This window comes from Astyanax mexicanus, chromosome 6 (genome assembly GCF_023375975.1).
Source record: "Astyanax mexicanus isolate ESR-SI-001 chromosome 6, AstMex3_surface, whole genome shotgun sequence".
In the NCBI taxonomy this organism is placed as follows: domain Eukaryota; kingdom Metazoa; phylum Chordata; class Actinopteri; order Characiformes; family Acestrorhamphidae; genus Astyanax; species Astyanax mexicanus.
Genome location: NC_064413.1, coordinates 55,791,523 through 55,805,394, shown reverse-complemented (window position 1 = coordinate 55,805,394; position 13,872 = coordinate 55,791,523). Strand labels below are relative to the sequence as shown.

Sequence of the window (13,872 nt, the reverse complement as noted above, 5' to 3'; positions counted from 1 at the left end):
GACTTATAAAGTTATTCTTATTACAGAGTTTCAGAGTTTTCACAATTAATTTGGTTCATTCGAATTACAGTTTTAATGCAATAAAAAAAAGTAATCGTGATTTTACAGACAGACATGTTATCTTTTTAATCTAAAATATATGAAAACGCTCCTCATTTCTGAAGTGTTTATCCGTCTTACCTTGGTTACTGACGCATGATTAATTGTAAAAAAAATTATGTTCTTTTCTTCAAAGTTTTTTCTGTGACTAATTTAACGCGTTATTTCAAAAATTTTGGTCACAAACCCACGTTCTGAAGTATAATCCAGTGTCTGTCAGTGTGTAAGTAACTCTGCGGACGTGTAGATACGAGTTTTTTGTTTTTTTTACAGGTAAACCTAGTTTTGAACCAGTTCATTGTCATCGGTAGTTTGATTTTTAGTAGGGGGGAAAATAAGACAAAAAAAATATGTAAATTCCATTTTTTTATTCCATAATCGCCCAGCACTAGGCCAATGTAGAGTTAGGAGTCTTGCCCAAGGATTCTTATTGGTGTAGAGCACTTTACAGTCACCCAGACCTGGAATTGAACCCCAGTCTCCCACACTGTAGCTCACTGGCAGATGGTGGTGTTATCCACTGCACCACACCAACCACAACTATAACTGTATTTCAATCAGACTTCATATATATATTTAATTTATATTAAAATAATTAACAAACAATTGAATACAGAATCATCTGATGTGCATGTGAAGATAACAAAGCACACAAACACACACACACCAGCACACCTGATCCAGCTGGCCTCCTGGACGAGCAGAGAGACTGCTATTAGCCTGAATGCTAACAGAGCTAAACCTCAGCAGAGCTTCCTCATGGATATATTTCACCCTGTACACTGCTGTTACCAGATAAACACACAGTCGGGTGGATGATGGAATACGTACGCCACTGCAGGAACTGTCCACGCTAACCTCACCACAATCAGAAATCAAGCTGGATCTTGACTTTTATTTTATATCTGCACTTAAGGAGCACATACCTATATAAATATAATTATAGAAATATATAAAACCTATATGTTTGTATTATATTCTTATATAATATAGACGACCGTCAGGATTTAAATAGGAATCTCTAATTTGGTACCAAAAGAGTTTTCGTTGTGATGTTGGGTCGTCTTGGTATTCCTTAATTTATCATTTCATGTAATTATAACCCTCCTGTCCTGGTTTTACACAGGTAAACTCCCAGATACCTTAAGATAATAAAAACATACAGGACACAATATGGCACAATATGCAAATAGAGCTGGATGATATGGCAAAAATGTATATCAGAATATATATTTGTAATGTCGATACAATATAATTCGCAATACGCAATCACACACTGGCACTGCCAGGCTATAAAAGACTACAGTGTTCTGCCCTTTGTGCTCAGCTTGAATGCTGAGAACTGACTGCAGCTCCCTGTAATGAACAGAGAAAATCAGGCAAGTAATGTATACTAAAATATCAGATACTACAATACCATTAGTGTGTTTAAAATCATATTCGTTACTGAAATATTTTCTATCACAATAGGTATATTGAGAGTTTTACTGTGTAAAACCAGTAATACACACACACACAGACACACAAACATACAGCCAATTGTACTACAGTATGAGCTTTACTGTACCATGATATACAGTGTATATACAGTACCAGTCAAAATTTAAACACCACTTCTCATTTACTGTTTTATTTTTCATTTCTATTATTTATATTTATTTAAACCCTCCCAAACCCTTCTCAAATTCATCCCAACTGATCAGTACAAACAAATAACAGAACAAGACAAACAGTACAAAGAGATCCTAAATTGATCCCAAACTGATCCCAAACATATTCCATACTGATCCTAAACTGATCCCAATCCCATTCCAAACTCAGTCCAAACCCATCCCAAACTGATCACAAACTCATCCTGAACTGATCCCAATCCCATTCTAAACGGATCCTGAACTGATCCCAATCCCATTCTAAACGGATCCTGAACTGATCCCAATCCCATTCTGAACGGATCCTAAACTGATCCCAAACTCATCCTGAACTGATTCCAAACTTATCCCAAACTAAAACCAAACTCATTCTATACTGATCCTATACCGATCCCAAACTCATCCTGAACAGAGTCCAAACTCATCCCAAACTCATCCTAAACTGATTCCAAATTCATCCCAAACTTACCCTAAACCCATCCAAAACGTATCCCAAACTCACCCCAAACTGATCCCAAATTGACTCAAAACTCATCCCAAACTCACTCCAAATCCATCCCAAACTTATCCCGACCCGTCCCAAACCCACCCCAAACTTACCCCAAACGTATCCCAAACTCATCATGAACAGATTCCAAACTCATCCCAACCCCAGTCCAAACTGATCTCAAACACATCCCACACTTACCAAAATCTCACTCCAAACACATCGCACACTCTCCCCAAACTAACCCCAAATCATCTCAAACTCATCCCAAACCAGCACAGTCAGGTTTAGGATGAGTGAATATGGAGAAAAAAAACATTTTACTTTTTATTATATAATTCAATATATGTTTCTTTATAGCTTCAATATCTTTTATATTACAATATAGGAAATAGTACATATAAACTCTGAATGAGAAGTGTGGAGATTTTGAGTGGTACAGTCAGTAAGTTTGTATAGAGGCTGATTGTGAGAATATATATATCAGTGTGTATCAGTGAAGAGAAGAAGTTCAGTACAGTAGAGTCGTCTTCACTCATTAGTCTGCTTATGGTACCTGTACTTAACTCTGACGGGTTGGACCCAACATATTACATCATCATCATCATCACAGCATCATTACTGTATTATACTGATCTTATACTGACCAGCACTATACTGTTCTACTGGACACTGCTCACACTGACACACGGGACTGTCACAATAATAAATATTAATATTACAGCATTAAAAAGGCTTTTCTGTGTATCTCTAATAGTAAAGCAATGTGTGTGTGCATGTTTTGCCTAGCATACAGTGACTTGCAAACGTATTTATACCGCTTGAACTTTTTCACATTTTGTCACCTTACAGCCACAAACCTAAATGTATTTTATCGAGATTTTAAGTAAAAAGAGCTGAAGCTCAGTCAGGTTGGATAGAGGTTGGATATTTATCTTCAAGCATCTTTTCATCATCTTTGACCAATTTCCCCTGTTCCTGCTGAAGAAAATCATCCCCAGAGCATGATGCTGCCGCCAACATGTTTCACAGTGGGGATAGTGTGTTTCAGGATGATGAGCAGTGTTACTTTTCTGCCACACAAATAAGCACTTTATATTCCGGCCAGAAAGTTCCTCTTTGGTCTGATCTGACCACAGAACCTTTTACCACATGTTTGCTGTACAAACAGCTTTTCTTATGTCTTTCTTTTTAACAGTGGCTTTCTTCTTGACACTTTTCCATAAAGGTCAGATTTGTGTTGCGCACGGCGTACGATAGCTGTCCTGTGGACAGATTCTCCCACCTGAGCCGTGAATCTTTGCAGCTCCTCCAGAGTGACCATGGGCCTCTTGGCTGCTTCTCTGATCAGTTCTCTTCTTGCTCAATCTGTCAGTTTGGGTGAATGGAACTTGGTAGGTTTGCAGGTTTAGAATACATTTTCCTTATTTGGATGATGGATTGTGGAACAGTGCTCCTTGGGATGCTTAAAGTTTAGGGTATGTTTTTTATAACCTAACCCTGCTTTAAACTTCTTCTCCACAACTTTATCTCTGACCTTTCTGCTGAGTTCCTTGGTCTTCATGATGCTGTTTGTTCACTAGTGTTCTCTAATAAATACTTTTAACCCTTGTGTGGTGTTCGGGTCTGTGGGACCCGTTTTCATTTTTCATCAAATGATACTAAAACTCATTGGCATTGGCTCATTTTTTGTGAGACACATTTATCAAAACACATTTTCGATAAACACACGCTGTACACCCCCCCCCCCCCCCCCCCCCAACCATTTATATTACATACAGTATGTTTGGCCAAGGGCTAATAAACATTGCTTCATTTGTAAATTTGAAACTAAACAAATTTTCTACTCATATCTTGAGTTTAATTCATTTTCTTTTACATTTTATAAAAAAAACTAATAAAAAAAAGAGTAGCACTTTTTAAAAGAAATGTAACATAAGAAAGGTAAAGGGCAAATATTAACCATGTAAGCTGTTTATATTTATATTGCTTGCAATTTAGGTGAATCAAGCATGTGTAAAGCATTTTAATGTAAAATTGCTTAATTTTGCTGAATTAAATACAAGTAACAAAGTAAACGAGTAACAAAAATATGAACACCACACAAGGGTTAAATATTTTTGCACATCACACTTTTCAGATTTTTATTTTCATTTCACTTCACAAGTATGTGCTACTTTGTGTTGGTTTATCACTTAAAATTTCTATAAAATATTTAAATTTGTGACTGTACGGTGACAAAATGTAAAAAAAAAAAAAAGGTTCAAGGGGTATGAATACTTTCGCAAGCCACTGTACATTCATTCGAAAAAAATATTTATAGTTTTTCTGGTCCCAGAGGTATTAATTAGCTAAGCTACAGTTATTATTATGAGAACACAGAATTTATTATGGGTCACTAGTATATCAAAACCAACGTGTGTGAGTGTGTGTGTAACACACTGGTAACCCAACAGTATGTCAAGGTCACTGTGAATGTTAGGAAATAAGTTTGAACCACACACACACACACACACACATTCTTCTGCATTGGAATGTTTTCTATGCTATGGAATGGTGTGTGTGTGTGTGTGTGTGACATCAAACAAATTCAAGTCTTATTAAATGTCAAAGGTCACGACCAGGAAGGATTTGACGGCCAATAACGCAACAGGATATGCATGTTTGTGTGATGTTACGGGAATCAGCAAAATACCTTTGTGTGTGTATGTGTGTGTGTGTGTGCTGAAAATAGCCATCAATAGATGCTGGTGCTAAAGCTGTCATCTCCTGTATTAAACTCTGCTCCATTCATTTCCCTTCACCCCCACCAGAATGGAAAAGAATGAGTGTGTGGATCATATGAACATTATAGAGCATTATAGAGCGCTCCCTACACTTCCTGTAGTGTATTACAGTCTGTCAGAATGAGTGGGTTTTGGATCATATGAACATTATAGAGCATTATAGAGGTCCCCCAATACTTCCTGTAGTGTATTACAGTCTGTCAGAATGAGTGGGTTGTGGATCATATGAACATTATAGAGCATTATAGATGTCCCCCAATACTTCCTGTAGTGTATTACAGTCTGTCAGAATGAGCGTGTGGATCATATGAACATTATAGAGCATTATAGAGCTCCCCCTACGGTTCTTGTAGTGTATTACAGTGTGTCAGAATGAGCGTGTGGATCATATGAACATTATAGAGCATTATAGAGCACCCCCTACACTTCCTGTAATGTATTACAGTCTGTCAGAATGAGTGTGTGGATCATATAAACATTATAGGGCATTATAGAGCACCCCCTACACTTCATGTAGTGTATTACAGTCTGTCAGAATAAGCATGTGGATCATGTGAACATTATAGAGCATTATAGAGTGCCCCCTACACTTCCTGTAGTGTATTACAGTTCGTCAGAATTAGCGTGTGGTTCATATAAACATTATAGAGCATTATAGAGCACCCCTACACTTCCTGTAGTGTATTACAGTTCGTCAGAATTAGCGTGTGGTTCATATAAACATTATAGAGCATTATAGAGCACCCCTACGCTTCCTATAGTGTATTACACTCTGTCAGAATGAGCGTGTTGTGGATCATATGAACATTATAGAGCATTATCCTACCTCTTGATGAGTTTGATGGCTCTGAAAGCTTCATCCATGTCCCCTATAGTCAAGTAGAAGCTGAAGTTGAGCATGGCATCTCTGGTCGGCTTCTCGCAGCTCTCTAAACCAATGAAATCTCGCAAAGCTCGTCGTACCACCATGTGGGAGGAGGGACGAACTGCAGCCGGGGTAGAGGGGCTCACATTGTTGTCCATGTCCTGCTCTCCAGGCTATAAACACAGATAATTCAGATCATAATTCTTTTATTCTTAGTAATTGATAAAAAAAAAAAAAAACGTTCTAGATATCACTCATACAGAACAATGAAGAATCATATGAGAAACGTCAGTATGGAAAATATAAGTTCTGTCCGCCAATGGATTTTTTAGTACTGTAAACTAAATAACAGTACTGTGTAGGGGTGTAACAATAAACTCACAATTTGATTCGACTCACAATTCTGGATTCAATTTTCTTATTATTCGTGGAATAATTATTTCTAAAGTGTATGACAATGAACAATGCACCTTATATACAGCTCTGGTAAAAAAAAAAAAAAGACACCGCTTAAAAATTATGAGTTTCTTTGATTTTACCAAATCGAAAACCTCTGGAATATAATCAAGAGGAAGATGGATGATCTTAAAACTTTATGAATATGAACTTGTTTTCTTTGCATTATTTGAGGTCTGAAAGCTCTGCATCTTTTTTGTTATTTCAGACATTTCTCATTTTCTGTAAATAATTGCTCTAAATGAGAATATTTTTATTTGGAATTTGGGAGAAATGTTGTCTGTAGTTTATAGAATAAAACAACAAAGGCTGGAGATCCAAAACTTGTGCAGTGTCCATGGTGAACACAGAGCGGAATAAGTGCTTGTGCGATCGCCCACTGGTTCTCCGACCTGCACTAGAGGATTGTGAGAGAGAAAGAGAGAGAAAGAGAGAGACAGAGACAGAGACAGAGACAGAGACAGAGACAGAGACAGAGAGAGAGAGAGAGATAGAGATAGAGATAGAGATAGAGATAGAGATAGAGATAGAGATAGAGATAGAGATAGATAGATAGATAGATAGATAGATAGATAGATAGATAGATAGATAGATAGACAGATAGACAGATAGACAGATAGACAGATAGACAGATAGACAGACAGACAGACAGACAGACAGACAGACAGACAGACAGACAGACAGATAGATAGATAGATAGATAGATAGATACTTTATTGATCCCCGGGGGGAAATTCTTGGGAAGCTCTGGTGTTCAAACAATCCAACTTCATAACATTTCATTAACAGAATAGGGAAATCGATGTTCCCATGATGAACATCATCAATTTTTTTCACTCAAGATGCATCAAGTGACGATGCTTTGTTACACCCCTTGTAGTGGGTCAACACTATAAATGTCCTAGTCCAGTGAGTCGTGATCAAGGCTGGTTCAGACAGGCTTTAATAGACCATATATTGGCTATTTTATTGGCATTTGTTTTAAGCACAGTGTTCAGAGCACCAGCTGGAGGTCTCAAGGCATCTTTACAGGACACTACTGCACAGCTGGCAGTGTTGAGGAGAGTTCCCAGAAGGTAAATCTTAATCTATTTTAAAGGAGAGCATTTAAAATATCCCATTATATTTAAATTGATGTAAAACACTTTATTTAACTGACAGAAGAACAGCACTATTTTCCATGTTTATAAGCCAGAACTAAACAGTACATATAGAACCAAGTGGAGGCTAATCCTAAAGCTAACAAGCTGAAACACAGGCTATAGACCAAAATCACAGCACAATCAACAACTACAAAATAGTTACTACACATCAAAAGTCAAATAACAATTACATCCATTAATCCAGAGTGTGTAACACTAAACACACACACACAAACATAGGGAGGGACCTGACTGTAGTGCTTTAAAAGTCAGTCAGACCGGATTATAAGACATTAGAAATACTATAAAAATGATTTTAATAAAAGTCACTACTAAATTAAATTAATCAGTCCAAATAAAATCCAAATAAAATCCAAATAAAGTTCAAATAAGGTGATTTATAACATCAGTATTAATCAGAGTCTCATCTGATCTAAACTATAGGACTGAAATTCTTATTACATGACTTCTAAACGTGTCTGTGTGTGAATGATTACGAGATTATGAGAAAAACACACAAGACAAAACCAGACAACTATAGTGACCACAGATGGAGTTTTGCCTCTGCCTTTAACCATGATGTGAACACACACACTACTAAACACACTCACACACACTCATTTAAGGCCAATTTATGCACACAAACTCATAAACTAAGTGAGACAGTAAGGACACATGCCCGGGGTGGTGGGCAACAATCACTGTGGCACAGGTGAACAATGAGGGTTAAGGGCCTTGCTCAAGGGCTCAACGAAAAAGCCAAAGCCCAAGGGAGAGAGACAGAGAGAGAAAAAGAGAGAAAGAGAGAGAGAGAGAGAGAGAGAGAGAGAGAGAGAGAGAGAGAGAGAGAGAGAGAGAGAAAGAGAGAGAGGTGTACTCACATCTGGGAGAAAGACTCCACCTCTCCGAAACAAGAGCTGATTAGAAGCAAAGCAGAAGATGAGCAAAACAAAGAGTACGAAAAAAGGAAAAGAACAAAAACTACTGATGGAAAAAACTGAGAAAAAGAAAGAAAATGATGGAGGTGTTTATATGCATCTGTATATATAGCTGGGCACCTTGCAGGTGTAACAGTAATAGAGTATACAGTAGTATGAAAAAGTTTATTTTTTCATGATTTTCCTTTATAAATCATTGGTTGTTGGGATCAGCAATTTTATTCAGTTAAACATATGATATAGCAGAAGAACACAGTGATAATAAAGGAGCGAAATGAAGTTTACAGGATTTACAGACAATAAGCAATAATAATTTAACCTAAATAAGGCAGGTGAATAAATTTGGGCCCCAATAGAAAAATTACATCAATATTTAGTAGATCCTCCTTTAGCAGAAAGGTATTTTGGTATTTTAGAAAGGTATTTTGGATCATTCTTCTTTATAAAACATCTAAAGTTCAGTCAGGTTTGACGATTTCCGAGCATGAACAGCCACTTTAAATCACACCACAGATTTTCAATGCACACTTTCTGTAAATTCTATAAACTTCATAGGTACCAGAAGCTCAATGGGAAAACAAGAGAATAAGCTTTTTGGTCATTTTTTTATGGATGCAACCTCAGAACATACTCAGCTCTGCTGCTCATCCTACAAATGCATGATTCTTATAAATCTATAAAACACAAACTTCATTTTTATGGGTGTGTGTTTATATGTGTGTGTGAGTGTGTACCTTGCAGGTGTAGTAGTAATAGGGTGTATCCAGTCCCAGCAGCCCCTGCAGTGCGGGGGGTTTGGGGTGTGTGTCCTGCAGGAGGAGGCCGTGTTCCTGCGTCACAAAAAACGTCACCACCAACACCTCCACCTATCACAGAACACACACACACACACACACACACACACACACACACAAACACAATAAATAAGAGAACAGCAACACCTCTAAAACTGCGCCATCTTCTTCCACACTGTGAACACAAAGCTCCAGGTCGCTGTACCTTCTCCGTGGCGTGTGATTGGTCGACGTGGTGAAACTCAGAGTTCACAAGAAGAGATTCACACACAAACAGCCTCGGCTCACTCTGATCCCAGAACTGAGAGACCGGATACCGACCCGCCAGCTCCAGCTCATTATCCCGAGACCTACAACACACATTAATAATTATATCACACAAACACACACAAACATCCCTATATATTACTGTTAATAAAACAAACACAATTCTAAAGTGGTGCATTTAATAGTGCTTTGTTTAGTCCAATCCTTTTGACTTTAAAATAGTGCTGGGAGGTATACCTGTTCATCTGGGAAATTTAAATCGGTATGATTTGACAGATACAGCTCGCTAACTAATGCTAGCCAGTAACCATAACAAGCTAACATACTTAAGTAATGCTAGCTCAGTTCTGGGGAATCTGAAGAAACATGAGAACAGTACTTTATCTGAGGAGCTCCTGCTGTAGCTCCTCATTGTATGAGTGTTTTTTTATCTGAGTAAAATAGAAAAACAACAGCAAACAGCAAATATTCACTCAGGAAAGAGAGAAATGGAACTATGCATTAGATCCACAGCTCAGAGAAAAAGTGACAAAACCCAATAAAACTCTGGATACAAGGTACGAAATACGAGAAGAGAATTGTAGCTGATTTTAATACTGTAATGCCTCTAATGACTTCTATAATAAGATATTGCAAATAGATTTTAAAAATGTGTGTCTTACTTGTGCAATAGAACATTTGAGAAATATGACTGAATACTTAAACATATTAAGAGTATTTTAGGTCTGTTCATAATGTTTATATACATATTCAAAATATTTAGTTTTGTAAAGGAAACCATGTTAAAGTTGTTGGCGTATCTCTTTTTAAGGTCTGTTGTTCACATTCTTCATTTTTTTATTGTAATAAAGTCTGATTTATTCAAATATTGTGTAATTTGTGTGCTCCTAACAGTAGAGTAAGTCACAAACCTATAGAAAAAAGCCAATCTAAATAAATAATAAGAAGTACAGCAATATACATTATTGGTCATAACGCCCAGCACTACTTTAACATTTATAAACACAGAAGCAGTGCAGTACCTTTGGTTGTCGTCTGATTGGGAGAGACCACTGAGAGGACGTCCAGTGAAAAAGTCAAAGTGGGAGAGTGTGTCCATCTCAACATCATAGAAATACACCCTGTGATCTGGACGCCCGTTTATCTACACACACACAAACACATATATTTTACACACACATACACACACAGTAAAACTTTTAGGGCCCTAAACAGACTTTGTAGGACATTTGGAAAGCTGTCGTACCTAGGTATATAACATTTCAAAGAATATTATTGGAGACATTCACATTCACATAAACTGGATGTTATCACTTTGAATATGACCATATTTTAATACAAAACGTAATCAATCTTTTCTATTGTGAGGGAGATTTTTGTAGTAATTTTACTAAGAGGAAAAAGTACTCAAAGTTTTTTAATTAATGTAAATTGCCCATAATGTAAAAGGTCTATTTAAGTCTGTTTCTAATTTATATATTATTAGTTTATTTATTAGTAACAGTAACTCGAGTTTGCTTTCTCTCACAGTTAGTATGACTGTTGTCTTGTCCCTTATTTGGTGTGTTTACAATTTAAGAGCTGCGTGTGTGAACTCATTCCCCTCCAGCGCAATCCACTGCGCTCCATCACACTTTAACAATTCATTGACAATTCTGTATATTAACAAACGTGTCTTTTTTAAATAAGATACTGTATGTATGTGTATGTGTGTGTGTGTGTGTGTGTGTGTATGTGTATGTATGTGTGTGTGTGTGTGTGTGTGTGTGTGTGTGTAGGTGTGTGTGTGTGTACCTGTGTGATGAGGATGCTGATCTGGTTCCCACTGGCGTTACATTTCACTGACCTCAGAGCTCCCAGGTCAGGAATGAGTTCAGCCATGTTTTTCGCATTACACAAAGGCTTTGCCTCCCTACACACACACACGCGCACACACACACACACACACACACAACAAAAATGAAAGATCAGGTGAATTAGAGTCCAGACACTTGTTGCCTCGTCTTACGTCGTCTCGTCGCTGTACATTCTCGCAGCGTGTGATTGGAAGCTATCGTTTTAGTGTGTAACTTACACAAAGCTACACACACTGCTGACACACATGTGCAAATGCACACACACAGCTTGCCTAGTCCCTGTAGAAGAGAGCTTGGAGCTCCATCCAATATTTTATGATGGGGATGAGCTGAGGAGTTGGGGTCACTAAGGCTGCTTTTTTCCCTGAATGCAATCAAATCCTCACAGAAATGCAGAGACAGTAGAGACAGTTACCCCAAGAAATGCAGCATAATCTCTTTCTAAAGTGTAACTAAACCCTGATTTTGCCCCTGATTTTGCTGATTCAAATTTAAAAAGGCTAAAAAATGCGAGGGGTATTTTGGGAGGGGCACTGGGTGATGTATGGGTTTAGGGGTGGGGCAGGAGGTAGAGCTGATTGGGCTGAGCCACAGTGTGCCTCTGATAGCAGTGAGATGCAGATGATTGGTCGTTAGCAAGGGGGGCATTATTGATTTTTGACTGATTTGCATATTGTGAGTGTCTGTATACCAAAGTTAACAGACACATCATCCTCACCTATAATAGCACAGGTGAACCTGAGAGGAGCTTCAGAGGCAGAAATTACCACAATAAAAGCGTTTTTTATAGTCTAGAAAATGTTTATCATATGTTTTTAAGCACGACTTCAAATTAACATATTTCAGCTATTAATGAAAAAAAATGTTTTAGGGTTTAGTGGCTCTTTAATACCCTTGATTTCAGAAGATACTACAACCCCTGGCAAAAAGTATGGAATCACCAGTCTTGGATGAGCACTCCTTCAGACATTTCATTCTGTAAAACAAACTCTGATCAAAAACATGATACAATAATAAGGTCATGCCAAAGTGCAACTTGTTGGCTTTCAGGAACACTCAAAGAAATGAAGAAAAAACATTGTGGAAGTCAGTGAATGTTACTTTTATTGACCAACCACAGGGAAAAAAATATGGAATCACTCAATTCTGAGGAAAAAAGTATGGAATCACTCAAATTGAAGGTAGAAAATAAGGACACACCCAGTCAATTTCCTTTCCCTAAATGGACACCTGCCTCAGATTAGATCTGCTCGTTAGTCTGCAGTTAAAAACACCTGCAGTCATGACACCTTGGAGGGCTGCTGGACGAATTAGAGTGGCAAGAACCATGGCTCCAACAAGAGAAATGTCTCTTGAAACAAAAGAGAGGATTGTGAAACTTCTTGAAGAAGGTAACTCTTCACGCATGGTTGCTAAAGATGTGGGCTGTTCACAGTCAGCTGTATCCAAGATATGGACCAAATACAAACAGCATGGAATGGTTGTTAAAGCCAAGCGTACTGGTAGACCGAGAAAGACATCAAAGCGTCAAGACAAGCAACTTAAGGCCATTTGTCTTGAAAACCGAAAAAGTACAACTAAACAGATGAAGCATAAATGGGAAGAAGCTGGAGCCAATGTATGTGACCGAACCGTAAGAAATCGCCTAAAGGAAATGGGATTTCAATACAGGAAAGCTAAAAGAAAACCATCATTGACACCTGAACATAAAAGAACAAGACTGCAGTGGGCTAAGGAGAGGCAATCATGGACTGTGGATGACTGGATGAAAGTTATCTTCAGTGATGAGTCAAGAATCTGCATTGGACAAGGTGATGATGCTGGAACTTTTGTTTGGTGGCGTTCCAGTGAGATTTATGAACAGGCCTGCCTGAAGAAAACAACCAAATTTCCACAGTCCTTGATGATATGGGGCTGCATGTCAGGCAAAGGCACTGGGGAGATGACTGTGGTTAATTCTTCTATCAATGCACAAGTTTACATTGACATTTTGGACAGTTTTCTCATCCCTTCAATTGAACAGATGTTTGGAGATAATGAAATAATTTTCCAAGATGACAATGCATCGTGCCATAGGGCAAAAACAGTGAAGGCATTCCTTGGAGAAAGACACATTCAGTCGATGTCATGGCCTGCAAATAGTCCAGATCTCAACCCAATTGAAAACCTGTGGTGGAAATTGAAAAAAATGGTCCACAAGAAGGCTCCGACCTGCAAAGCTGATCTGGCAACTGCTATCAAAGAGAGTTGGCACCAAATTGATGCAGAATACTGTTTGTCACTCATCAAGTCCATGCCTCAGAGACTGAAAGCCGTTATAAAAGCCAAAGGTGGTGCAACTAAATACTAGTGATGTATTTTGAATCATCTTTTGTTTATCTGTTTTTCATGATTCCATACTTTTTTCCTCAGAATTGAGTGATTCCATATTTTTTCCCTGTGGTTGGTCAATAAAAGTAACATTCACTGACTTCCACAATGTTTTTTCTTCATTTCTTTGAGTGTTCCTGAAAGCCAACAAGTTGCACTTTGG

General features: G+C 37.8%; 1 protein-coding gene across 2 annotated transcripts in view; it reads right to left on the bottom strand.

Annotated features, from left to right (window-relative positions):
• Nucleotides 1-13,872, bottom strand: part of ift140 (intraflagellar transport 140 homolog (Chlamydomonas)) — an 80,751-nt gene that overhangs the window by 54,771 nt on the left and 12,108 nt on the right. The window contains exons 14-19 of one of the 2 annotated variants that reach the window (XM_049480068.1): nucleotides 11,278-11,395; nucleotides 10,506-10,627; nucleotides 9,422-9,566; nucleotides 9,157-9,288; nucleotides 8,366-8,401; nucleotides 5,848-6,059 (exon numbers count right to left, since the gene is read on the bottom strand). In XM_049480068.1, the coding sequence (XP_049336025.1) occupies nucleotides 5,848-6,059; nucleotides 8,366-8,401; nucleotides 9,157-9,288; nucleotides 9,422-9,566; nucleotides 10,506-10,627; nucleotides 11,278-11,395 (765 nt within the window). The remainder of the gene's footprint in view (nucleotides 1-5,847; nucleotides 6,060-8,365; nucleotides 8,402-9,156; nucleotides 9,289-9,421; nucleotides 9,567-10,505; nucleotides 10,628-11,277; nucleotides 11,396-13,872) is intronic. The other variant, XM_049480069.1, reaches the window with a different exon arrangement.